At 45.4% G+C, this 26,002-nt stretch overlaps 1 protein-coding gene across 5 annotated transcripts in view; it reads right to left on the bottom strand.

Moving 5' to 3' along the window:
- AXL (AXL receptor tyrosine kinase) overlaps nucleotides 1-26,002 on the bottom strand; it is a 71,918-nt gene that overhangs the window by 21,472 nt on the left and 24,444 nt on the right. For all 5 annotated transcript variants that reach the window (XR_009156587.1, XR_009156588.1, XR_009156589.1 and 2 more), the window contains exons 4-10: nucleotides 25,512-25,694; nucleotides 13,141-13,221; nucleotides 11,102-11,217; nucleotides 6,825-7,017; nucleotides 3,468-3,607; nucleotides 2,103-2,247; nucleotides 1,316-1,342 (exon numbers count right to left, since the gene is read on the bottom strand). Coding sequence is in view for 2 of the 5 variants with exons in the window: in XM_058195667.1 (XP_058051650.1) it covers nucleotides 1,316-1,342; nucleotides 2,103-2,247; nucleotides 3,468-3,607; nucleotides 6,825-7,017; nucleotides 11,102-11,217; nucleotides 13,141-13,221; nucleotides 25,512-25,694 (885 nt within the window). In the remaining 3 variants the exon portion in view is untranslated. The remainder of the gene's footprint in view (nucleotides 1-1,315; nucleotides 1,343-2,102; nucleotides 2,248-3,467; nucleotides 3,608-6,824; nucleotides 7,018-11,101; nucleotides 11,218-13,140; nucleotides 13,222-25,511; nucleotides 25,695-26,002) is intronic.

The following is a 26,002-nucleotide window of genomic DNA, read 5'->3' as shown; positions in this document are numbered from 1 at the left end:
GATCTCTGCTCCAGAGGATGGTAGAGGACAGGAAGGCCTGGAGGAACGTTGTCCATGGGGTCGCGATGGGTCGGACACGACTTCGCAACTAACAACAACAACAAATCTGTATAGATAATCCTCAATTTACAACTCTTTTTATAGTGCCCAAAATTACAACGTCACTGGAAAACTGATTTATCATCATTTTTCACCCTTATGACCGTTGCAGCATCCCCTGGTCACGTGTTCAAAATTAGGGTGCTTGGCAACTGGCATGTATTTATGACAGTTGCCGTGTCCCCAGGATCACGTGATCACCTAGTGTGACCTTCCAAGGTGGCTTCTGACAAGCAAAGTCAACGGGAGAAGGCTAGGTTCGTTTAACGACTACAAGGTTCACTTAACAACATCAGCGATTTGGTTGACTGTGCCAGAAAGGTCGTAAAACGGGGCGCAACTCCGTGCACAACCATCTTGGTGAGCAATGGAAACTCCAGGCTCAATTGTGGTTGTAAGTTGAAGATTATCTGTTACATTCTTTTAGGGAATCTAGTACAAGGGTCTCCAACCTTGGTTCCTTTAAGACTTGTGGAGCTTTGCTGGCTGAGGGACTCTGGGAGTTGAAGTCCACAAGTCTTAAAGGGACCAAGGTTGGAGACCCCGATCTAGTAGTTACTTTTTGGACCAGATTTGAGGAGACAATGGAGAAATTCTACTTCTTCCTCATTGTCCAGCTGAGATCACCTGGTTACCAAGACTTCCCCATGCTCTTCTCAGGTCCCAACATCTCAACTCAATGCCTCAAGAGAAATCCTTCAGGAATGGATGGTAAACATTCCCATAAACATGTCTTCCTTCCAACTGGTTGGATGTGTCCTTTGTTTTTTGTTCATCATGGTTTATTGACTAAGCGACAATCACGTGAGTTGATGGCATCATTATAAGCTGGTTTAAAACCACAGTGGCTAGGCACAGTAGCACTCTAGGCCACAATGTGGCTTGATTTTGGCTTGTATGATGTCTCAAGCTGTTCCTGAGAGCTTACTAAGTTCTATGACCACGTGACCATGATTTAAAATGAATTCTGGCTTAGCGGTAGATATAATTACTTTTTCATATGCTACGGTCATTTTGAAAAGGGGATCAGAGTTGTCCCATGGCAGATCCTGGTGGATTATCTAGCCTCTGAAACTTTCTAGAAGACAGTTAGGACCGTTAGACGTGCATTGCAAAACTCTGTAGGATCACTGGATGGAAGCTATGGTAATCCTAATTACGGGAAGTTCCTTATCCCATTTTTAGCGTTCCTTGGATTCAGAAAAAAGCCTCTCACCTGACTGAGGAGCTGGCAGTAGTTCACCTGCAAGAGAAAAAAAACAAACATTAAGAACTGTGTATGTGGATGGGTGGGTGGATGGAGAGATGGATGGATGGATGGATGGATGGATGGATGGATGGGTAGATTGATGGATTGGATCAATGGGTGAATGGATGGATGGATGGATGGAGATAGCCAGATAACTGGACAGCTAGACAGATAACATCTGCAAGCAAACTGTCAAGGCCAAAGAGAACCAAGAACTCCACAGACAGATGACAGATGGATGGATAGATACTGTAGATAGATAGATAGATAGATAGATAGATAGATAGATAGATAGATAGATAGATAGATAGATAGATAGATAGATAGATAGATAGATAGAGGTGGGTGGGTAGGTAATTGATGGATCAGATTGATGGGTGAATGGATGGATGGATGGATGGAGATAGCCAGATAACTGGACAGCTATCCAGATACTTGGGCAATAAAACATCTGCAAGCAAACTGCCAAGGTCAAAGAGAACCAAGAACTCCACAGATATCAGATGACAGATGGATGGAGATGGTAGACAGGTACTCTTGACTGCCGTTGCCTCCGTTAGAACAAAACTTAGATCTTTTGGGGCTCACCAGACCTGCATTCGAAACCAGGCTCCCCTTCACAACTTGCTTTTGTTCTAGAACTCTGTAACTTTCCAAGCCGCAAGAAAAACGGAGCAGAAATGAAGAGTCAGGTGGTCCGACTGCATCAGAAGCAGCCACGGTGACACGTGGCACGTGGTCTCCCATTTCTCACCTGGTTCCGAGGAGAGGATCATGACGGCTTCACTCCAGGGTCCGTCTCCGGCGCCGGTGTAGGCTGCAATCCGGACGGTCAAGTTCCGTACGCTCGAGTTCAGAGACAAAATTGTCTCGTTGGTCAGTCCCACGTCCACGATCACCTTGAAGGGAAGAGAACTTGGATCACGTGATGGTCGAGATGCTGCCACAGCCATATGGCCAGGACCTGCTGTAAGTCACTTGTTTTTCAGTGCTGTTGGAACGGTCGCTAAACGAATGTCTGTAAGTCGAGGACGATCGGTAAACTTTCAGCTGGGGATTGGAATAGGTTACAGCAGGGGTCCCCAACCTCCGGTCTGTGGACCAGCCATGGACCCAGGGGTAAAATGCTCCCGGTTCGGACCGAATCGTCCAATCCGGTAACGATGGTGACAGATGGTTCAGAGAACCGGTAGCTGAGCCGTGCGATCATCAAAGGTTTGGTTTTTTTTAACTTTTAAAAGCATTTTTTCTTCGGTCGAAAAAATGCTTTTAAAAGTAAAAAAAAAAAGCCTCTGATAATTGTGGGATTGTCAGAACCCTTTAAAAGCATTTTTTCTACCACCTCTTCGGCCAAAGAGGTTGTTAAAAAAAAAGATCCCGGCTGAGTTGCCTGATCGCCAGAACCTTTTAAAAGCATTTTTTTTACAACCTCTTTCGCCGAAGAGGTGGTAGAAAAAATGCTTTTAAAAGTAAAAAAAAAAAAAAAAGTTGGCCACACCCACCCAGTCACATTCCCCGCCCACCACCACCAAGCCACGCCCACAGAACCGGTAGTTACAAATTTTACATTTCACCCCTGCATGGACCACGGCATGTCAGAAACCGGGCCACGTAAACAAGCAAAGTACCATCTGCGGGATGCAGGCAGGATGTGTAATCACACCGCTTTCCGGTCCACAAAAAAAACTCTCTCCACAGAACCGGTCCCTGCTGCCCAAAAGGCTGGGGGCTACTGGGGTACAGCACGCTTGGCCAGGATTCTTGGGAATTGGGCGGCCTGATCTATTTTCCCGAAGGCCATCACTCTGCTAAACAAATAATTCCATCAACACTGTCAAACTATTTACTGAATCTGCATTACTATTAATCGTTTCATAGTTCCCATCACCCATCTCTTTCCACTTATGATTGTATGACTATAACTTGTTGCTGGCAATCCTTATGATTTATATTGATATATTGACCATCAATTGTGTTGTAAATGTTGTACCTTGATGAACGTATCTTTTCTTTTATGTACACTGAGAGCATCTGCACCAAGACAAATTCCTTGTGTGTCCAATCACACTTGGCCAATAAAATTCTATTCTATTCTATTCTGCAGGTGCAGCGTACTCACCTCGGGGGACTCCCCACTTTGACACACCAGTTTGTACCCCCGAAGTATCCCGTTGATGCTGCCCTGCGGTTGTCCCCACTGGATGATGGTGCCGCTGCCATTCTGAATAGCCACAACGTTTTCCGGGGCGGTTGCAGGCGCTGTGGGAGAAAGGAGGTTGTTGTATGCACAACGACGAATTAGCCGTTCTAATGTGGTTTTTTTACTGTTTTAATGCTTTGGATTTTTTTATTATTATTATTATTATTATTTATTTTTGTCACAACAGTATACACAAACAATTGTCATAGATAAAACAACATATTTTGAAGAATATATATATATATATATATATATATATATATATATGTTTTCTGAGGTTTTCACGGGTGTTTGTATATAGGTCTTTGGTTGTTCGGGTTTTCTCCCGTGTAAAATTGGAAGTGTCTTGGCGACGTTTATTGAAGTCTCATTCGTCATCTTCAGGCTTCAGCTTCGTGCTTCTGGGAGCAATGTGTGATCGCAGCTATTTCTTCCTTTTAACTGCTAGTGGGGGTTTGAACTGATTGGGTGGGAGCTTGGCTGTGCTCTGATTGGCTGGGGTTTTTTCTGTGCTCTGATTGGCTTCCAACCAACCAACTTCCCTTCCTAGATGTCTTAGTCTACAAGAAACCCAATGGCTCCCTAGGACACACCATCTACCAGAAGAAAACACACACAAACCGCTATCTGCATGCACTCTCACACCACCACCCAGCACAGATCAACTCCGTAGCCAAGACACTCATCTCTAGAACAAAATGCTTAGCTGACGAACAACACCTAAAAACCGAACTACACACTCTCACAAACGTACTAACATCCAATGGATTCCAGAGAAATAAAATTACCAAACTAATCCAAAAAGAACCCCCCACTAAAACCCAAGACAGAGAGCAAGAAAATGGCACAGCCCTCCTCCCATATATAAAAGGCACCACAGACAGAATCAGCAAGATCCTCCACAAACATAACATCAAGACAGCATTCTGCACAAACCAAAAATTATCCACCATCCTAAGAAACCCCAAAGACAAAATTGAGTTAGAAAATCAAGGAGTATATGAAATCCCATGCACCGCCTGCCCCACCACATACATTGGACAAACCAACAGAAGAATAAGTGCACGCATTGAAGAACACAAGAACTCATTCAAAAAAGAGGAACCAACTTCTTCCCTGGTCCAACACTTTAAAGTCACAGGACATGATATTGACTTTAAAAAGACCAGAACTATCGCCAAAACTGAACACTTTAACAACAGAATAATCAGAGAAGCCATCGAGATAGAAAAACGCCCACACAGCATGAACAAACGAGATGATACCTCCCGCCTACCAGCCATTTGGAAACCTGCCCTTATTGACAAACGAGTCCTTAACACGAGGAATGACACCAGACCCACACTCACAAGGTCCACACAGGATGTCACCACCACATCCACCCAGAAAGCAGACCCAAACCCACACTGATCAGGAAGCACGACCAAGGACCAGAAGCCAGACCGCAGCTGCAACATTAGCCATTTCAAACCCCTCCAATCCATACATGCAGCAGACTGACACCCACTACGAAGATGTAGCACGACCACGACCACGAAGCCAAACAGCAGCAGTGCAGCTCACCAGCTCAAATCCCCCTGCAGCACAGATTAGACTGAGCACAACCAAGCCCCCACCAACACAGGACACACCCCCAGCCAATCAGAGCACAGAAAAACCCCCATCCAATCAGAGCACAGCCAAGCTCCCACCCAATCAGTTCAAACCCCCACTAGCAGTTAAAAGGAAGAAATAGCTGCGATCACACATTGCTCCCAGAAGCACGAAGCTGAAGCCTGAAGATGACGAATGAGACTTCGTCGAAACGTCGCCAAGACACTTCCAATTTTACACGGGAGAAAACCCGAACAACCAAAGACCTATATATATATATATATATATATATATATATGTAAAAAAATATGCATCAACTATATCAATTTGATATAATGAAGGGAACAATAGGACAGGAACGGTAGGAACTTTTGTGCTCTTATGCACGCCCCTTATAGTCCTCTTAGGAATGGGGTGAGGTCAATAGTAGACAGTTTTTGGTTGAAGATTTTGGGATTTTGAGTAGAGACTATGGAGTCAGGTAATGAGTTCCAAGCATTAACAACTCTGTTACAGAAGTCATATTTTCTGCAATCAAGTTTGAAGCGGTTGACATTAAGCTTGAATCTATTTTTTGCTCTTGTAATATTGCGATTGAAGCTGAAGTAGTCTTTTACAGGAAGGATATTGCAATAGATGATTTTGTGTGTTAAACACAGGTCATGTCGAAGTCGACGGAGTTGTAAGTTTTCTAATCCCAGGATTTCAAGTCTGTTGGTATAAGGTATTGTGTTCTATTGTTTTAATGTGGTTTTTTTTTTTAAAAAAAAATTAATCGTAATATTAAGATTTTGAATTGTGAGCTGCCCAGAGTTGTTTGCTGAGATGGGTAGCTACAGAAATCAAGGAAATAAATAATAAAGTGAAGTGAAGTACAATAAAGTAAAGCAAAGCAAAGCAAAGCAATAAAATAAATAAAATAAAATAAAATAAAAATTAAATTAAATTAAATTAAATTAAATTACAGATAATTCTCAATTTACGACCACAATTGAGCACAAATTTTCCTGCTGCTAAATGAGACAGTTCTTAAGAGAGTTTTGTCCCATTTTATGACCTTTCTTGCCACAGTTGTTAAGTGAATCACTGCAGTTACGAAGCCAGGGTTAAACTAGTAAGACGTTTGTTAAGTGAAATTGGTTTTCCCCTGTGACTTGGCTTGTCAGAAGGTCGCAGAAAGGGATCACGTGACTCAGTGGTGGGTTGCTCCCGGTTCGGTCCGGTTCTATAGAACCGGTAGTAAACCTGGCTGGAGGCCCCGCCCACCTGCCACGACGTCATCACGGGTGATCTGCGCATGTGCAGAAGCGCGCGTGCGTGAGTGAAGCGAGCGCATGCGCGCGCCCCCCGTTGCGAACCGATAGTAAAGTTAAGTAGAACCCACCCCTGACGTGACTCCTGGGGACACGGCGACCGTCATAAATAAGCATCTGAACTTTGATCACGTGACCATGGGGATGCTGCAATGGTCGTTAAGTGTGAACAAACAGTCACGAGTCACGTTTTTCAGTGCGGTTCTGACGTCAAACGGTCACTGTTGTAAGTCGAGGACTAAGTGTAAATGTCACAACTTGAGTCCTCCGTACAAGAAGGAAGAGGCTCTAGGTAAACCTCAATTTATGAAGTTAGGGGGCTGGGGTCTTGGTCTCTCATCCCTCCCCATTTCCTTCCTCCCCCTCTTACCCCCTTCCAAGGTGTCCATAGCGACCCAGTGGGTCCAGGGCGAGTGGCCCTCGGTGGAATGGCAGGCCACGCGCACGTGGTAGGTGGTGAAGGCTGCCAGGCCGTCCAGCGTGTGGCTGAAAGGCGGGACGCGGATCTTGCGGTTATACAGCTCGTTGGAAACGGTGCTCAGGTCTTCATCGGAGCGCATAGCCTGGGAGAAAGAAGAACATAAGCGAGTGAGGATGGAGCCCCAAACAAGGAAGATGTGAGGAGTGATTCTTGCCTTGGATCACAGGTTCTGATTCTATTTCTACTTCTATTCTTGTTCTATTCTATTCTATTCTATTTCTATTCTTGTTTTATTCTAATTCTTGTTTTATTCTTATTCTATTTTTACTCTATTCTTGTTTAATTCTTGTTTAATTCTTATTCTATTTTATTCTATTCTTGTTTTATTCTTATTCTATTTTATTCTATTCTTGTTTTATTCTTATTCTATTTTACTCTATTCTTGTTTAATTCTTATTCTATTTTATTCTATAATTCTTTTATTCTTATTCTATTTTATTCTATAATTCTTTTATTCTTATTCTATTTTATTCTATTCTTGTTTTATTCTTATTCTATTTTACTCTATTCTTGTTTTATTCTTATTTTATTTTATTCTATTATTCTTTTATTCATATTCTATTTTATTCTATTCTTGTTTTATTTTTATTCTATTTTATTCTACTCTTGTTTTATTCTTATTCTATTTTATTCTATTTTTATTCTTATTCTATTTTGTTCTATTCTTGTTTTATTTTTATTCTATTTTATTCTATTAATGTTTTATTCTATTCGAATTCTTTTCTATTCTATTCTATTTCCTCTCCTCTCCTCTCCTCTCTTCTTCTATTCGAATTCTATTCTATTCTATTCTATTCGAATTCTATTCTATTCTATTCTATTCTATTCTATTCTATTCTATTCTATTCTATTCTATTCTATTCTATTCTATCCTAGTTTTCTTTCTATTCCATTCCATTCCAAACCCTGATTGTTGGGTTGATCGTGGTCCCAAACTGCCGGGAGATCCTTCTGAGTGGGAGAAGAGAAGACGTGATCCTATTGCTTAGTCAATCCCATGAAAATTGATTCAACATTATTATGAAATAATGGAATTTTTAAAAAAAAGTCTTGGGAGATCCTTCAGAGGTGGTTCAGGACTTACAGCCACTCATTTAGTGACCGTTCGAAGTTACAACAGCTCTGGAGAAAGTGAATGATAACCGGTCCCGTACTTATGTCCGTGGCGGCATCGCCACGGTCACATGATCAAAATTCACGTGCTTAGCAACTGGCATGTACTTATGACGGCTGCAGTGTCTGAGGGTCCCACCATCCCGCTTTTGTGACCTTCTCGGCTGGCTTTCCATGAGGGAAGCTGGATTCACTTAAGGACTGCTGTGTGACTCATTTAACAACTGCAGCAATTCACTTCATAGCCGTAACCAAAAAAGGTTGTAAATAGCGGGCCTGGCTCACTTAACAACCACCTTGCTTAGCAGCAGAAATTCTGCTGCTAAGAATTTAGGTTGCACATTGAGGGCTAGCTGCATTGATGACGTTTTATTCTTCATCCACTCCATTCTTTCTCCGTCCGCCCCCCCACACTTTTCTTTCTTTCTTTCTTTCTATTTTTTTTTCTTTATTCTTTAAACATTTGAAACAAATCAAGGCGTTCCAATAAAGAAAACAAGAAAAGAATTTGACCCCGGAGTTAAATTCCTTGCCTTTTTTGGAACCGAGCAACCCGTTTGGCTTTTCAAAATTCGGGCTCAGATTTTGAAAAAGAAGATAAAGTTCCTGCCGCAATTTTTTTTGTTAGGAATTATTACGGACTGTACAGTAATTGAGACTAAACTGATTTTAAATTTAATAACAGCAGCAAGATTACTAATAGGACAATACTGGAAGAAAAAAGAAGTACCTACAATAGAGGAATGGATATTGAAGGTTGCCAATTTGGCTGAGATGGCGAAAATATCAGCCTTTTTGAAAGATAATACGCAAGAAAGATATACTTAAAGGAATGGAAAAAATGGATTGACTATATTCAAAGTAGATATCAGACTAAGAGTTATCAGACTGTTTTTGAATGATTATGATGTATTTGATTGTTTTTGGGGGAAGTTAGGAATTGATGATTGTAGGGGTATAATTAAGTTGGGACGAAAATTTTTTAGCATATGTTTGATTTATTTTTAACTATACCTTGTGCTCGTTCCGGGAAGTCGGGGGGGGGGGGTTGTGAAGGAAGGGGGGAGGGGAGGTGGGGGAAAGGGCGGGAAAAAAATTTCTGTAAAACTTTTTGAATAAAAAAAAAAAAATTCAGGCTCAGATTTTTGAGGTATAAAGAGTGATATTATTACAAGGTGCCGGAGAGAAACTTCCACTCCTTTTTCTTCATTTCTGAAGTGGAAAATAGGTCTCCTACGTTCAATCTTAGTTTTACAACAAAAATGCAAATCCGTGTTTTTCTCGGGAATGTCGGAAGGAGGAGAGGTTGCCTCACATTTTGCGGGGGTGAGTTTCCTTTTTTCTTTTTCCTTTTTTTTTTTTTTTTGGGGTCCATATTCCTCTTTTTTTTTTTTCTCCCCCTGCTGAGGTGGCGTTTCTTCCGAAAACAACTTCCAGTACTTCCACTCCTGTGTGAAACAAGCCCACGTTGGAAATCCCCCCCTTTTTTAAAAAAATAACTATCGGTTTTCATTCTTGGCTCTTGAAACCTCTTTCTCATGAATTTCACTTCCCCATCCTTGGGATGAAGTTTGTCACATTTCATTCAGCCGGCGAGGCTGATGGGGAGGCCACAGGGGGAAGTGGGGAAATCATCGTTGGATGTCCGGAGGGGGAAAAAAAAACTTTTGGCAGGAAATTGTTTCTAAAAATAAAGCAGGTTCCCTCGGGGAGGGGGGGGGCAATGCTGAAAGGGAGGTAGAATATAGGCAGGCCTCCAAATTTCTGTTGCTAAGTGAGTTTGGCCCCATTTTGCAACCTTCCTTGTTGCTAAGTGAATCACTGCGGTTCTTAAATGAGTCGCACGGTCTTTTAAGGGCATCTGGCTTCCCCGTGAACTTTGCCGGTCAGGAAGTCGCAAAAAAAGGGGATCGCGCGACACCCCCCCCCCGTACCCTGCAATCGTCCTAAAGATGAGTCAGTTGTCAAATATTCGAATTTTGATCACATGGCCATGCTGCCTAAGTGTGGGGAAATGGTCGTAGGTCACCAATAATGGAGAATATTTATTTATTTCGATTTTTATTCGAATAATGGAGAATATTTAACATAACATAACATAACATCAGAGTTGGAAGGGACCTTGGAGGCCTTCTAGTCCAACCCCCTGCCCAGGCAGGAAACCCTACACCATCTCAGTCAGATGGTTATCCAACATTTTCTTAAAAATTTCCAGTGTTGGAGCATTCACAACTTCTGCAGGCAAGTCGTTCCACTGATTAATTGTTCTAACTGTCAGGAAATTTCTCCTTAGTTCTAAGTTGCTTCTTTCTTTGATCAGTTTCCACCCATTGCTTCTTGTTCTACCCTCAGGTGCTTTGGTGAACAGCCCGACTCCCTCTTCTTTGTGGCAGCCCCTAAGATATTGGAACACAGCTATCATGTCTCCCCTAGTCCTTCATTTTGTTAAACTAGACATACCCAGTTCCTGCAACCGTTCTTCATATGTTTTAGCCTCCAGTCCCCTAATCATCTTTGTTGCTCTTCTCTGCACTCTTTCTAGAGTCTCAACATCTTTTTTACATCGTGGCGACCAAAACTGGATGCAATATTCCAAGTGTGGCCTTACCAAGGCATTATAAAGTGGCATTATAAATTTGTAGCTCAAGGGTTGAAATGAGGCGTCCCTCTGAGCTTGCTTGATTTCTTGAAGACGTTTCATTACCCAGCTAGGTAACATCATCAGTGGTAGAAGGGAGTGGGGTCTGTGGGGAGGAGGAGGAAGAGGAGGGGAGGGGGGAAAGAGGGGGGAGGACTGTGGGGTCCTTGGTGCTCTCTGAGCTTGCTTGATTTCTTGCAGGCGTTTCATCTACCCAACTAGGGAACGTCATCAGCGCCAAGTCACTTTCCTCAGTGCCGCCGCAACTTCGAACGGTCACTAAATGAACTGTTGTAAGTAAAGGACTACCTGTAACCTGTTTCTGGATTTGAACAGAAGGGGCATCGGTTCTGCCATAAAACCTGGTTTTGTAAACTGTTGGGTTTCACCGGCGGCGGGCTACGTGGGGTGTTACCTGGATGGCGCAGAACTCCTGCGCATAGGCGCCGCTAAAACCGGGCTCCCACGTCACGTCCAGGCTGTGGTCACTACGCTGGGCAACGGATAAGTCACATGGCCGTCCAGGTAACACTACGGAGAGAAAATAGTTAGCAATATTCATCTGCCAATCAATACCGAGACCACCCGATGCTCTAAAGAAGAGATTTCACTCTAGACATCCACTTATGAAGACAGCTGGAGATTGGATGGATAATCACTTCAAGCAGGCTTCTTCTGCTTGAAATGCTACCTTTCGGCTGATACAGGAAATAGTCCGCAGGTATAGGAAAACAGGTTGCCCCTCAACTTACAACCTGGATGCACGAACAGTCCTCTGCTGCAGGGATCTCCCACCTTAGCCACTTGTGGACTTCAACTCCCAGAATTCCCCAGCCAGGTAGGGCGTTGAAGTCCACAAGTTGTAATATTGTCCCAAAGGTGCTTTTTCAGGAGGCAACTGGACTTTCTTTCTTTTATATATATATATAATTTTATACACAAACACTTAATACATCAGCCAATTCTTCATCTCGGTGTTTTTTCAGTGACTTCATCTTCTTCTTGTTTCTTCTGTCTTCATTTTCACTTAATCTATTACAACATCTCCCCAAAAATACAATATTTTAATTCTACCATTCTCTTACATCATGGGTCTCCAACCTTGGCAACTTTAAGCCTGGCGGACTTCAATTCCCAGAATTCCCCAGCCAGCAAAAGCTGGCTGGGGAATTCTGGGAGTTGAAGTCCGCCAGGCTTAAAGTTGCCAAGGTTGGAGATCCCTGTCTTACATAACTATTAATTTGTTTTATCTATATCTCTTTTCTAGCCAATGGTAAAATTGATGCCATATCTTAAAATATTCTGAATCCTCTCTTTCTTTAATTATCAAAGTTAATCTATTCATTTCTGCATAGTCTAAATTTTTGGCTGGGGAATTCTGGGAGTTGAAGTCCGCCAGGCTTAAAGTGGCCAAGGTTGGAGACCCCTGCTCTAAAAGGATGCAAATGACCAGTTGTCTGCAAGGAGTATAAACCCTTCCATTCCCCACCATCCTGTCCAGAGCTGAAGAAGCTTCTTGGAATGAGAAGCAAAATGCCTTCAAAGAAAAACCAAGGAAGTCCAGTTGCCTCCTGAAAAAAGATCTTTGGGACAACCACAACCTGGATGTCGGAGAATCTCTGCAGACTAAGTCGTAATGTTGCCATTAAATATAATACAGCACGATGGTAGCGGAGCAAAACTCTTTCTCAATGCCAACCCCACCCACCCCCCAAAAAATAACGATTTGCAGTGTTTAAAAACATGCACCGTAAATGGTATCCTTCTTTAACGCCCATCGGGCAGTTTCCACACAAACCCGTTTGCACCAGACCATTTGCACCGGACCGTTTGCACTTCGGGTCCCCCAAAATGGATTATTTACACACGCGCACACACAATACAATACACAATACACATCAATACAATTGAACGTGTCCAGAAATATTTTACAAGAAGAGTTCTCCATTCCTCTGAAAACAACAAAATACCTTATCCCACCAGACTTGAAATCCTAGGCTTAGAAAACTTGGAACTCCGTCGCCTTCGACAAAACCTAAGCTTAACTCACAGAATCATCTATTGTAATGTCCTTCCTGTCAAAGACTACTTCAGCTTTAATTGCAATAATACAAGTGCAACCAATAGATTTAAACTTAATGTAAACCGCTTTAATCTAGATTGCAGAAAATATGACTTCTGCAACAGAATCATCAGTGCTTGGAATACTTTACCTGACTCTGTGGTCTCTTCCCATAATCCTAAAAGCTTTAACCAAAAACTTTCTACTATTGACCTCACCCCATTCCTAAGAGGACCATAAGGGGCGTGCATAAGCGCACAAACGTGCCTACCGTTCCTGTCCTATTGTTTTTCTTTTCTTCTTCCTATATATGTTTATATGTGTATATACTATATAATCTTTTTGTATGATGTTGTGACAAAATAAATAAATAAATAAAACACATCTCTCACCTTTTACCACCGCAGTTCGGGAGGTGCTGACCCCCTTGGCATTGTGGGCTTCGCAGGAGAAGGAGGCGCTGTGATTCAGCCCTGAGAGGAAGCAGCAAACATCAAGCGAAAAAGATTGAACGGATTGTGTGACCAACTTTAAATACTTTTAAGTGTAATGCTTTATTTATTGATATCCCAGCTTGACTTGTTATCAAAAACTCAAGGCGGAACACGTACCTAATAGGCCTTCTTCATTTTCTCCGCAACAACAACCCTGTGGGGTGGGTTGCGCTGAGAGAGAGGGACTAGAACTCACCGTCACCTGGTGATTGGCCCAATGTCATCCAGTTAGCTTGCTTGCCTAAGGCAGGACTAGAACTCACAGTCTCCTGAGGATTGGCCCAACATCATTTAGCCAGTTTTCCTAAGGCGGGACTAGAACTCACCATCACCTGGTGATTAACTCAACATCACCCAACCAGCTTTCTTTTCTAAGGTGGGACCAGAACTCACCATCACCTGGTGATTGGCCCAACGTCATCCAGCCAGCTTTCCTAACGCAGAACTAGAACTCACCGTCTCCTGGTACTTGGCCCAATGTCATCCAGTCAGCTTGCTTGCCTAAGGCAGGACTAGAACTCATAGTCTCCTGAGGATTGGCCCAACATCATTTAGCCAGTTTTCCTAAGGCGGGACTAGAACTCACCATCACCTGGTGATTAACTCAACATCACCCAACCAGCTTTCTTTTCTAAGGCGGGACCAGAACTCACCATCACCTGGTGATTGGCCCAACGTCATCCAGCCAGCTTTCCTAACGCAGAACTAGAACTCACAATCTCCTGGTGGTTGGCCCACCATCTAACCAGCTTTCCTAAGGCGGGACTAGAACTCACAATCTCCTGGTGATTGGCCCACCATCTAACCAGCTTTCCTAAGGCGGGACTAGAACTCACAGTCTCCTGGTGATTGGCCCAATGTCATCCAACCAGCTTTCTTAAGGCAGGACCAGAACTCACCGTCACCTAGTGATTGGCCCAAAGCCACCCAGCTTTAAGTCCATGCATGCTAGCTGGGGGAATTCTGGGAACTGAAGTCCACCCATCTTAAAGCTGACAAGGTTGAGAAGCACTGACTTAGTGGATGCCCCGAATGGCTTCTTTGGAATGACAGCTACCATCTTAAACAACCATCAGAATTTGAATTCAGGGTTGCCTCAAACTTTGATGCTGGGGTACTCTGCATTTTAACCTTGCTTCTTTGGCCCTTTGGGGGGTGGGGGTGGCGGGGCAGGATATTTGGAGAAAAGCTGAGTTTTGTTTTGTTTCCTGAGTGATACTCCGGCGGTGTCATTGTTGGACAACTTCTCTTTCCTTTCCTCAGCTGCTTTGGCAGCGTTGCCGAGGGGCAAAGTATAAAGAAATAAACAGATTTATTTATTTTTTTGTCCACAGAGAATCGGGAGAAGGGATTCCCGGTTCGAATCCTGCCTCTTTTCGCACTGGTGGTCTTGGGAGAAAAGCCGGGGCCATCACAGAAGTAAACTTGAAAAGCTCTTGCCGTACGCTAAATAAATAACATTTAAAAGCTTTTTTTTTTCCTCCCCCCCAGACAGGAAATGATGATTAAACCGAGTGAACTCTGCAAAGCAGAGACATTAATTTGAATGAAACCTCATGAAGTCAACAGGGAAGACCAGTGGTGGGATTCAGCCAGTTCGCACCACTTCGGGCGAACCGGTTGTTAACTTTATGAGCAGTTTGGCAAACTGTTTGTTGGAAGAAATCATTAGGACAGAGAACCGGTTGTTAAATTACCTGAATCCCACCACTGCTCAAGACTGTTTATTCCCCCTGCATTGGGAAGCCTTGGTGAAGGCGCAGAGACCTCTGCAGACCTCCATCTGCAACGGAACTGGTCTGCTGGATATTTGAGAAAATATTTCAAAAGAATCCCCAGAACTCCCTGGAGGCATCTCTTCCTTTAATTTAAAACAGGAGATACATGCGTGTCGGAAGGCAGGAGAGGTCAGAAAAACCAAAATATTCACATCCTGGAAGATGCAGCCTAGCCCAGTGTTTTGAAAGGAACGGCCTCTTTGGCTAAACACAGTTGAGCCATTGTCAGTACGTATTTCTGGTAGAGATAGTCCCTGACTTACAACGGTTCATTTAGTGACCGTTTGAAGTGACAACGGCACAGAAAAAAAGTGACTTATCGTCGTTTTTCAGACTTTCAACCATGGCAGCAGCTCTCTTCCCCCCCCCACCCCACCCGGGGTCACGTGATTAAAATTCGGCCGCTTGGCGAATGGCTCGTATTTATGACGATTGCCCTGTCCTGGGGCCACGTGATCCTCTTTTGCAACCTTCTGACAAGCAAAGTCAAGAGAGAAAGCCAGATTCACTTAACAACCGCCAAGCCCCCAGGAAAAAAAATCCGTAAATTCGTTCGAACGAATATAAAGATTTATTGCAAGCTTAAATTCTCTACAAGAATCTGACTTACTAACGGCCAATTGGTCGTAGATAAAGAGTCAAAAAAAATGCAAGGTGGGGTGGGTTTAGATCTCTTGAGGGCACGTATGGACTCAAGACTGATGACGTGTTTGGCTCCCCCTCCCTTGGACTCAGCCTGCTCAACTCCTACAACAACCATGTTACTAACATAATAACTGTAACGATTCACTTAACAGCTGCCTGGGGAATTCTGGGAGTTGAAGTCCATATGTTTTAAACTTGCCAAGGTTAGGCACCCCTGGTTTAGATTTTCCCAGAACAGCCAATTCTTTGAACACATTGTTGTGCGGCTTGGAATCTAGCCCAGATTTAACAATAAGCAGCACCCACAATGGATGTTCTTGTCCGGATCGTACCGTGCCTGCAGGGGCTGGGTCAGACCAGTGGGCACTGGAAGCCACCTGGACAAACAGCGGGCACCGATGAAACGAGGCAGGGGGCATATATCTGAGTGGCCATGCCCGCTGGGAGAGAACCAAATGCCACAAGCGCTGAAAGCAGGAAAAGGACCCGTGGGATTAACATGTCTAGTCCATCCACTGTGGGTTATACCACTTTCTGACCACATCATTTATGCAAAGATTGAGTCAGCAACGGGCAAACATTCCCAGCAGCCGGCAGAAACAGATGTCCTGGCATATATAGGGGGGGGGGGGGAAATGTTCATTTAAAAAAAAATTTGTTCCTGTCCATTTCCAGTCCTTTGTCCCGCTGACTTATGGGAGTAAAAGGCAAGAAAAACCAAATGCACAGGTACAAATTGGGAGGAACCTGGAAAGTGAAATCCAATTTTTTTTACTACCGGTTCTGTGGGCGTGGCTTGGTGGGCGTGGCAGGAGAAAGATACTGCAAAATCTCCATTCCCTCCCCACTCCAGGGGAAGGATACTGCAAAATCTCCATTCCCTCCCCACTCTTGGGGGAAGGATACTGCAAAATCCCCATTCCCTCCCCACTCTTGGGGGAAGGATACTGCAAAATCTCCATTCCCTCCTCACTCCAGGGGAAGGATACTGCAAAATCTCCATTCCCTCCACACTCCAGGGGAAGGATACTGCAAAATCCCCATTCCCTCCCCTCTCCAGGGGAAGGATACTGCAAAATCCCCATTCCCACCCCACTCCAGGGGAAGGATACTGCAAAATCCCCATTCCCTCCCCACTCCAGGGGAAGGATATTGCAAAATCTCCATTCCCACCCCACCCTGGGGCCAGCCAGAGGTGGTATTTACCGGTTCTCCAAACTGCTCAAAATTTCCGCCACCGGTCCTCCAGAACCTGTCAGAACCTTCTGGATTTCACCCCTGAACCTGGCTCAGTAGCAGTCAATGCAAGAGGGATCTTGGAGTCCTAGTGGACAATCCCTCAAACATAAGCCAGCAATGTGATGCAGCAGCCAAAAAAAGACAACACTATCCTAGGCTGCATTAACAGAAGGATAGAATCAAGATCAATTGAGGTACTAATACCACTCTATAAAGCCCTAGTAAGACCACACCTAGAGTACTGCATCCAGTTTTGGTCACCACACTATAAAAAAGATGTTGAGACTCTAGAAAGAGTGCAGAGAAGAGCAACCAAGAGGATTAGGGGACTGGAGGCTAAAAGATACGAAGAACGGTTGCTGGAATTGGATGAGAAGTGAAACATCTTCTAAAGAAAAGGAGAAGGAAAGGAGGGAAGAAGGAAGCAAAGGGGAAGGAGGTGGGAAGGAGAAAGAGAAAGGGAAAAGGGAAGGAAAAAAGGGAAGGAGGAGGAGAAGAAAGGAATAAGGGGAAGAGGAGGAGGAGGAGGTAGGCAGTGCCTTATCACTTTCTGGACGATCAGGAGGCATTGATTTTGGACTCCTGATTTTTATCTATTTTTTTAATGTCAGTATACCTTTGAACCATCTCTGATGCTCACCCTGGGCAGGATGGTCCAAGGTGCTAGTCCCTTCTGTTTGCTATCCTTACACCCATCCTGAAGACCAGCCTTAAGTTCAACCCCCATAAATCTCCACTCAGGAACCAGATAGACACACACACAGAGAGACACACACACACAAAGCCTTAACCAGTTTTAATGCAAAAACAGGACCGGAAACACACCATTTTTCCTCCCCCTCCTCCTGCTGTGCTTTTAGATTGGTTTAACTGGTATGAAGGAGGCCAGACTCCTTCCCCCCACCCCGCACCCGCCACATCCCTCCTTCCTGGTATTTCTGCAGTCTTTGATCCCAAAGTCTGAATCACCTCCAGACCAACATTCTCGGTCTTTGACTCAGCAGCACCAAACGGAATGAAGATTAGTTTATTGGACCTGACAAAAGTTGCTGAAGGCAGGCAGGCATGTGGGGCAGGGGGCGGGCAGCTACCCACCAACCCACCCACGCTTGCAAGCAATGCAACAACATGGGATCTTAATTATACATTGCTTGGGGTTGGGGGGATGGGTGCCCACCTATTCTTCAAAGCACCTGAAGGCAGAACAAGAAGCAACTATGGATGGAAACGAACCCAGCAGAGAAGCGAGCCAGAACTAAGGAGAAATTTCCTAAGTGAGAACGATGAACCAGTGGCTCCAGACGTTGCAGCAGGGGTGAAATGTAAAATTTGTTCCTACAACTTTGGGCGTGGCTCGGTGGGGTGGGGTATTGTGACTGGGTGGGCGTGGCCAATTTTTCTTTTTCTTTTTCTACTTTTTTTTTTTCATAAAAAAGTTTTATTTTTACAATTATATCAAACAGCTCATCCAATGTACAGTTATATACAATTAGTCGGGCTTGCCCAGTCACCCCCCCCCTTTTTAACACTCTTCTACCTTCTTCTACTTTCCAGACCTTCCTCTCCTTCTCTTATCTACATCCTCTCCTCCCTCCACCCTACACCTTCCTTCTCCCTCTTCTACCCCTCTTCCTTCCTCTTCTCCTCTTTCCTACCTCCTACTCTCTCCTCTTTTCTCCCTCCCCACCGTTCTAAAATGGTAACTGGGCAGACCCGACCCTACATTAATTATATTTATACATCTTCAATAATCCCTGTACATTAACCATCACTCCATCCTCTACCCTCAACCCCCCAATTTTACTTTTTTTACTTTTAAAAGCATTTTTTTTGCCTTAAAAAGTTAAAAAAAGCCTCTGATGATCGCGCGCGGCTCAGCTGGAATCGCCAGAGGAGCCTTTGAAAAGCATTTTTTTTTACAACCTCTTCGGCGGAAGAGGTTGTAGAAAAAATGCTTTTAAAAGGCTCCTCTGACAATCCCAGCTGAGCCGTGCGCGATCATCAGAGGCTTTTTTTAAACTTTTAAAAGCACTTTTTTGGCCGAAGAAAAAATGCTTTTAAAAGTAAAACAAAAAACAAAAACAACCCTCTGATGATCACGTAGCTTAGTTGGGCATGGGGGGTGGGGGGCAGGGATTTTTGCTACCGCTTCTCCGAATCACCCGCCACCATCGCTACAGGATTGGGTGATCTGGTCCGAACCGGGAGCGGGGGGGGGGAGGGCTGGACTAGAAGACCTCCGAGGTCCCTCCCAACTCTTTTTATTCTTTCTTCTTCTTCTTCAGTTCCCCCCCTCAAAAAAAAAAACTTGCCACAGCCTGGCTGAGCTCAGCCTCGGTTAGGTTGAAAGGGGAGAAAATGAGGGAAAGAGGGCGTAAGAAGGGGACACAAACGAAGACCATCTCAGTGGCCACAATGCCAGCAGGGCCTCCTGCAAGCAGCTGAGTTTCCTTCTGCCAAACCGCCGTTGTTTGTTTTCTCCTGGCATAGACAGAACCTGTCTCGCTTTGTCCGTCCCCCCCCCCCCCCTGTTTGCCTCTGGTCCAACGAGTCTGACGAGGCTGGGAAGATTTATCTCAGGGAAATGCATTTCTTTTCTACTTTGGGACGAGTTTCAAAAGCCCTTTCAAACCTGTCTGACTGCATGAGGGACGGGAGTTTTTTTATAAAGCGGGCGGGGCTCTCCCTTCCTGGTTCTGCTTTTAAAGAAAACTCAGGCTCCCATCTCTCTCTCTCTCTCTCTCTCTCTCTTCCTCTCTCTCTTCCTCTCTCTCTCTCACTCTTTATCATCTATCCTCTCTCTCTCTCTTCTTTCTTTCTCTCCCTCTCCCCCTCTATCATCTCTCTCTCCCTCTTTCTCTTTCTCTCACTCTCTGTCATCTATCCTCTCTCTCTCTCTTCTTTCTTTTTCTTTCTCTCCCTCTCCCCCTCTATCATCTCTCTCTCCCTCTTTCTCTTTCTCTCTCTCTTTATCATCTATCCTCTCTCTCTCTCTTCTTTCTTTCTCTCCCTCTCCCTCTCTATCATCTCTCTCTCTCTCTCCCTCTTTCTCTTTGTCTTTCTCTCTCACTCTCTATCATCTATCATCTCTCTCTCTCTCTCTCTCTCTCTCTTTCTCTCTCTCTTCCTCTGTCTCATCTATCATCTCTCTCTCTCATCTCTCTCTCATTCACTCACACTCTCTTCCTCTCTCACTCACTCTCTCTTCCTCTCTCTCACTCTCTCATCTATCATCTCTCTCACTCTCATCTCTCTCACACACACTCTCTTCTTCTTCTCTTTCTCACTATTGTCTATGCTCTCTCTCTCTCTCTCTCTCATCTCTCTCTCACTCTCTCATCTCTCATCTCTCTCACACACCCTCTCTCTCTTCTTCTCTCTCTATTGTCTATGCTCTCTCTCTCTCTCATCTCTCTCTCTTACTACTCGCTCACTCTTCCTCTTCCTCTCTCTCACTCTCTATCATCTATCATCACTCTCTTTTTCTTTCTCTCTCTCTTTCTCTCTCTCGCCCCTCTCTCTTCCTCTCTTTTTCTTTTTCTTTCTCTCTCTCTTTCTCGTCTCTCATCTCTCTCTCTCTCGTCTATTGTGTGTGTGTATGTGTGTGTGTGTGCAGATGTGCATCTGTGTTGGAATGCACAGGGAGTCCTTGACTTGGCTGGGAAGTGGCTCACCAGGCTAATGCAGCCTGTTATTAACATATAGCTGCCTGCAATTACAATTACTGCAGGCTCAAGTCCCACCAGGCCCAAGGTTGACTCAGCCTTCCATCCTTTATAAGGTAGGTAAAATGAGGACCCAGATTGTTGGGGGGGCAATAAGTTGACTTTATATATAAATATACAAATAGAATGAGACTATTGCCTTACACACTGTAAGCCGCCCTGAGTCTTCGGAGAAGGGCGGGATATAAATGCAAATTTAAAAAAAAAACTAAAAAAAAACTTACAACCATTCGTTCATGCGACTTTTCAACAGCCCTGAAAAAAGAGACTTACGACTGGTTCTCGCGCTTACCGTCAATGGTTACGTAATCGCAGTTTAGATGCTTGACAGCCAGCCTGCATTTATGAGGGTTGCAAGCTGGCTGGGGAATTCTGGGAGCTGAAGTCCACACACCTTAAAAGTTGCCTTACATACAACAATTTCAGTGACACCCCTGGAACCTCTACGGTATCTACTTCTTGACTTGGCCCCCCCTCAAAGGGCTGTCCCAGGGAATCCCAGGGCTGTAGACCAGACCAAAAGCATCGAACTTCCGAGAAAACAACACAGCCCACAATCACGAAACCCACCCCCCTCCAAACGGTGAAATTTCCTTAGAAAAAGATCGGGCATTTTTGTTGTAACCCGGAAGGGACACAGTGGTATTGTAGTCTCAGCCCTCAAGTCTTCAGGCTGAGTCGACTACTCAGAGCAGTAATTGCTCAGTCCTAGGCACGCGAGCCCTGTTATGGCTCAATGGGGCTTTGTCTCAAGCCTCAACCCTCAACGTTGTGGTTTCACTAAGGCTTCTTACGACTACAAAGACCATTCAGGGACTACAAAGAGGGTCGTGAGGACTCAGGGCAATCAGGAACGTTCTCCAACCGCAGCCATCCCCTAGAACTGTTTCCTGTTCACCGGGCCTCTGCTTGGAGCTCCTTACAATTGCCCAGTCATCAGAAACGTTGTGGTCAAACCAGGAATTCACAGTAGACCAATATCAGTTGGGTAAGCGACTTGTTTTCAAGGCCAAAGGCGCCAGGTGGAAAAATGGGTGGGAAGGAAAAAAGAGGACTTGGTCATTTAAGATCTGAAGACCAGCTGAACCAGGTGAAGTCGTGTTTTTTTTGTTTTGTTTTTTGTTTTTACATTTATATCCCGCCCTTCTCCGAAGACTCAAGGCGGCTTACAGTGTGTAAGGCAATAGTCTCATTCTATTTGTATATTTACAAAGTCAACTTATTGCCCCCCCAACAATCTGGGTCCTCATTTTACCTACCTTATAAAGGATGGAAGGCTGAGTCAACCTTGGGCCTGGTGGGGCTTGAACCTGCAGTAATTGCAGGCTACTGTGTTCTAATAACAGGCTCCTTACAGCCTGAGCTATTTGTGCTCATGGTGGTTTTCTTGCCAACGTTTCATTACTTGACTAGGTAACATCATCAGTACTAGTAGGCAGTGGGGGGTTTATGAACACAAAGCAAATCCCACTCGCTGTTAGCACTAATAACGTTATCTAGTTGGATAATAAAACATCTGCAAGAAAACCATCAAGCTCAGAGAGCACCGAGGGCAACCCCAAAGTCCTTCTCCTCCTTCCCCAGAAAAGCCCACTCTCTTCTAGCACTGAGGATGTTCCCTAGAAGGGTCATGAAACGTCCGCAAAAAAACAACACCACCAAGCTTAGAGAGACCCAAGATCTTCACCGTTCCTTCCTGAGCTACAAATCAGGGGTCTCCAACCTTGGCAACTTTAAGACTTGTGGACTTCAACTCCCAGAGTTCCTGTTCTGTCCTCCCTCGCCTCCTTCCGAGCGATGGCTTAATTAGCTGGCACTATCAGCCCTGGCAGCAAAAGAGAGAGCGTCTGCCAAGTGGCTCCGTTATCTCCCTCGACGCCAATAAGTCAAACAGCACTTCAGCTCTTAGTTCAGCAGTTAATTTGCCTGCTACAAAGAGACACAGCAGCTCTCGCTGCCTTTATATCCTGTGGGGTGTGGCTCCATGACTCAGCACTTCCTAGGCCTGCCCCACCCCTGCTTCTGTTGTTCCCGCCTCTCCTACCTACGAAATCTAGGGTCCAGCCAGGCCTGATTGCCATCAGCTGGTTCTGAAGGCGTGGCCTGGGGGGGGGAAAGAGTCAGGGGACGGAGGCCTCATTATCTCCTCCACCTGGCTTGCCTCTGGCTCCTGGAGCTGAGCCAGGGAAGCTGGTGCTCCCGAGGTAAGTCCTGACGGCCCTTCCCCCTCACTTTCCAAGTCACTTTCTGGCAGGAGGGCCGGCTCATGGGGGGCGCAGACACAACAGTTCCTCAGCCAGTAAAGCTGGCTGAGGAACTCTGGGAGTTGAAGTCCACAACTCTTAAAAGTTGCCAAAGTTGGAGACCTCTGCTACAAATAGTCTCTTCTATTGGTAGAGTTAGGTGGATCAGGAGTTAGGGGTAGGTAGAATGGTCTAAGAAAGATTTGGCCGTTTAGCCCAGCGGAATGGTAGCCAAGTACATTGACACCAGTAAGTCAGATCTGAGGTTCTCTCCCATTGGGACAAGTAATCCAGGACAAGTCATTAAAACTCTAGCTAAGTCCTTAAATATTAATGGAATTGATAAATAGAGTATGGAAATACCTGGCTTTTGAGAGAAAATGGACTTGCAGTGGTGCCGTGCCAGTTTGGTGTAGTGGTGAAGACACCGGCTTAGAAACCAGGAGACAGTGAGTTCTAGTCCTGCCTTAGGCACAAAAGCCAGCTGGGTGACTCTGGGCTAAGCACCAGGAGACAGTGAGTTCTAGTCCCACCTTAGGCATGAGTACCAGCTGGGTGACTTTGGGTCAATCCCAGGAAACTGAGAATTCTAGTTTTGCCTTGGGCACAAAAGCCAGCTGGGTGACTCTGGCCCAATCACCAGGAGACAGTGAGTTCTAGTCCCACTTAAGGCATGAATACCAGCTGGGTGACTTTGGGTCAGTCCCAGGAGACTGAGAATTCTAGTTCTGCCTTGGGCATATAAGCCGGTTGGGTGACTCTGGCCCAATCACCAGGAGACAGTGAGTTCTAGTTCCACCTTAGGCATGAATACCATTAGGTAGGCATGGGATTTTTGCTACTGGTTCTCTGAACCACCCACCACCATCGCTACCGGATTGGCCGATCCGGTCCGAACCGGGAGCGTTTCACCCCTGATGTCGATCCAAAAGAACTGGGCATATCACACCCATTGTTCTTTTGCTTCCTGCCTCTTTTGCGCAGGCAGGCAGGCAGACTTCTTCTTGCCTGCCAACTGCCCCAAACAGTCTTTGGTAACCTTGGGCCGGCCGATTCCCACGCTGGGAGCGAACCCCTCCCCGGCCCCGAGCCATCGGGAATCGTCCCTCTCCATAGAAAAATGAGGACAAAGGACATTGCAAGTTGGGGACAAGCCAGACATTCAGAGGAGGGGGGGGGATCGGGAAAAGAAGACAATGAACAAGGACGTGGAACCAGGGGGGCCCCTGGACGAGGCTGAATGGCGGGGAGAGGAAGGGGGTCTTGCATGCACCACCGAGCCCCCTTTTTTCTGCCGCTGGGAAATCCGAATCCCCTCTTTGCAGCCAATGCAATTCGCAGCCCAAAAGGGGGGGAAAAAAACTACTTTTTTTAGCTTCATTGGCCAGATATGAAAAAAAAAAAAAAAGGCAGACGATGAAAGCCATGAGCCCCCGGGGGGGGGGGTGAGGAGGGGATGAAAAAGGCCCTCTTTTGAATCATAATTCCTCCTCCTTTCAGCCCCACATCTATTTTCAGCCCTGGAGTCTAGAGCAAAGGGAAATGAAAACCCCACAAAGAAAGGGGTTTTATCCAGTGAAGTGGCCAAGCCACCCTTGGATTTCGTCTCGTTTGTGGAAGATGCTAAACGGCCATGGAGGGTGTTCAAGCGACACACAAAGGCCCAAACCATGCAGCCACATTCGGGGTGGCCGGGAGGCGTCGGGGTGCCCAGGAACCCTGCCAGCTCAGGAAGGGCTATTCAAAGCCGGGACACGCAAGGGAGCCATGGGATTCAGATATCGTCCTGTGCCGTGACTGCTTAAAACCATGGTTAGTGGAATCAGCCAGAAAGAGGTTGTGTATTCTTGGTTGTCTTTGTGGCCTGCCAAGGTTCCTGTTAAAATCTGCAGAGGTGTGGGAAGAGAAAGGAAAGGAAAGGAAAGGAAAGGAAAGGAAAGGAAAGGAAAGGAAAGGAAAGGAAAGGAAAGGAAAGAAAAGGAAAGGAAAGGAAAGGAAAGGGAGACGAAGGGAAGGGAAGGGAAGGGAAGGGAAGGGAAGGAAAGGAAAGGAAAGGAAAGGAAAGGAAAGGAAAGGAAAGGAAAGGAAAGGAAAGGAAAGAATTCAGGGAGGGAGGAGAGGAGGAGGAAGGAAGGAAAGAAGGAAAGAGGAAAGGAAAGGAAAGGAAAGGAAAGGAAAGGAAAGGAAAGGAAAGGAAAGGAAAGGAAAGGAAAGGAAAGGAAAGGAAAGGGAAGGGAAGGGAAGGGAAGGGAAGGGAAGGGAAGGAAAGGAAAGGAAAGGAAAGGAAAGGAAAGGAAAGGAAAGGAAAGGAAAGGAAAGGAAAGAATTCAGGGGAGGGGAGGAGAGGAGGGAGGGAGGAAGGAAAGAAGGAAAGAAGAAAGGGGAAAGGAAGGGAATTCGGAGGAATTGCTAACAAGCCATCGTCCCCCATTCAAATACCAACCTTTAAGCTACGGTTGCAATCTGCTACACACTCCAAAACCCTGGTTGTAACTCCAGGACTACCTGTGGCTGAAGGAGGGATGTCATTCCAGTTGTCCTGCGCGAAACCCCCACCCCACCTTGGCCGCTGCTGCCTCTTGAAAGGTGTCAGTTTCCGAGCAGAAGAAGAACCCGGCCTGGTGGTTTAGCTGACTCACCTCTCACCCCCAACACGGAAGGGGTCTCGGCCAGGGGTTCCGCCAAGGAGTTAAGGGGAACGCTGTCCTGCAACCAGATGACCGAGACAGGTTCCGGGGGGCCCTGGGCTGCGCAGCTGAGGTTGAACGGAGTACCGGCCGTGATCTCCAGATCTTGGGGCTCCTCGGAGAAAAAGGGGAGGCCTGGGTGCAAGAGAGAAGAAAGAAACAGCTTGAATAAACGAGCCCCTAGATCGATTGAGGGGTGTTTTTTTCACAAGTAGCGCTAAACTGCCATTTATTGAACAAGCCATGATGGCAATGCAAAGCCACCATGGGCTGGTTCACATGAAACAAAGGTGAAGAATATTGGGGTGGGGGGAGTTTGAGCCAAACCAGGATGTTGTGGTCAACAATATTGAAACAAGCACATCGTGGCTTAGTCTTATATAGGAATCAAATCAGTGTTTTTCAACCTTAGCGACTTGAAGATGGGTGGACTGAATTCTGGA

The sequence above is a fragment of the Ahaetulla prasina genome, chromosome 10 (genome assembly GCF_028640845.1).
Source record: "Ahaetulla prasina isolate Xishuangbanna chromosome 10, ASM2864084v1, whole genome shotgun sequence".
NCBI classification, from domain to species: domain Eukaryota; kingdom Metazoa; phylum Chordata; class Lepidosauria; order Squamata; family Colubridae; genus Ahaetulla; species Ahaetulla prasina.
The sequence above is the reverse complement of the archived record's forward strand: the minus strand, read 5'-3'. Positions and strand labels throughout refer to the sequence as shown.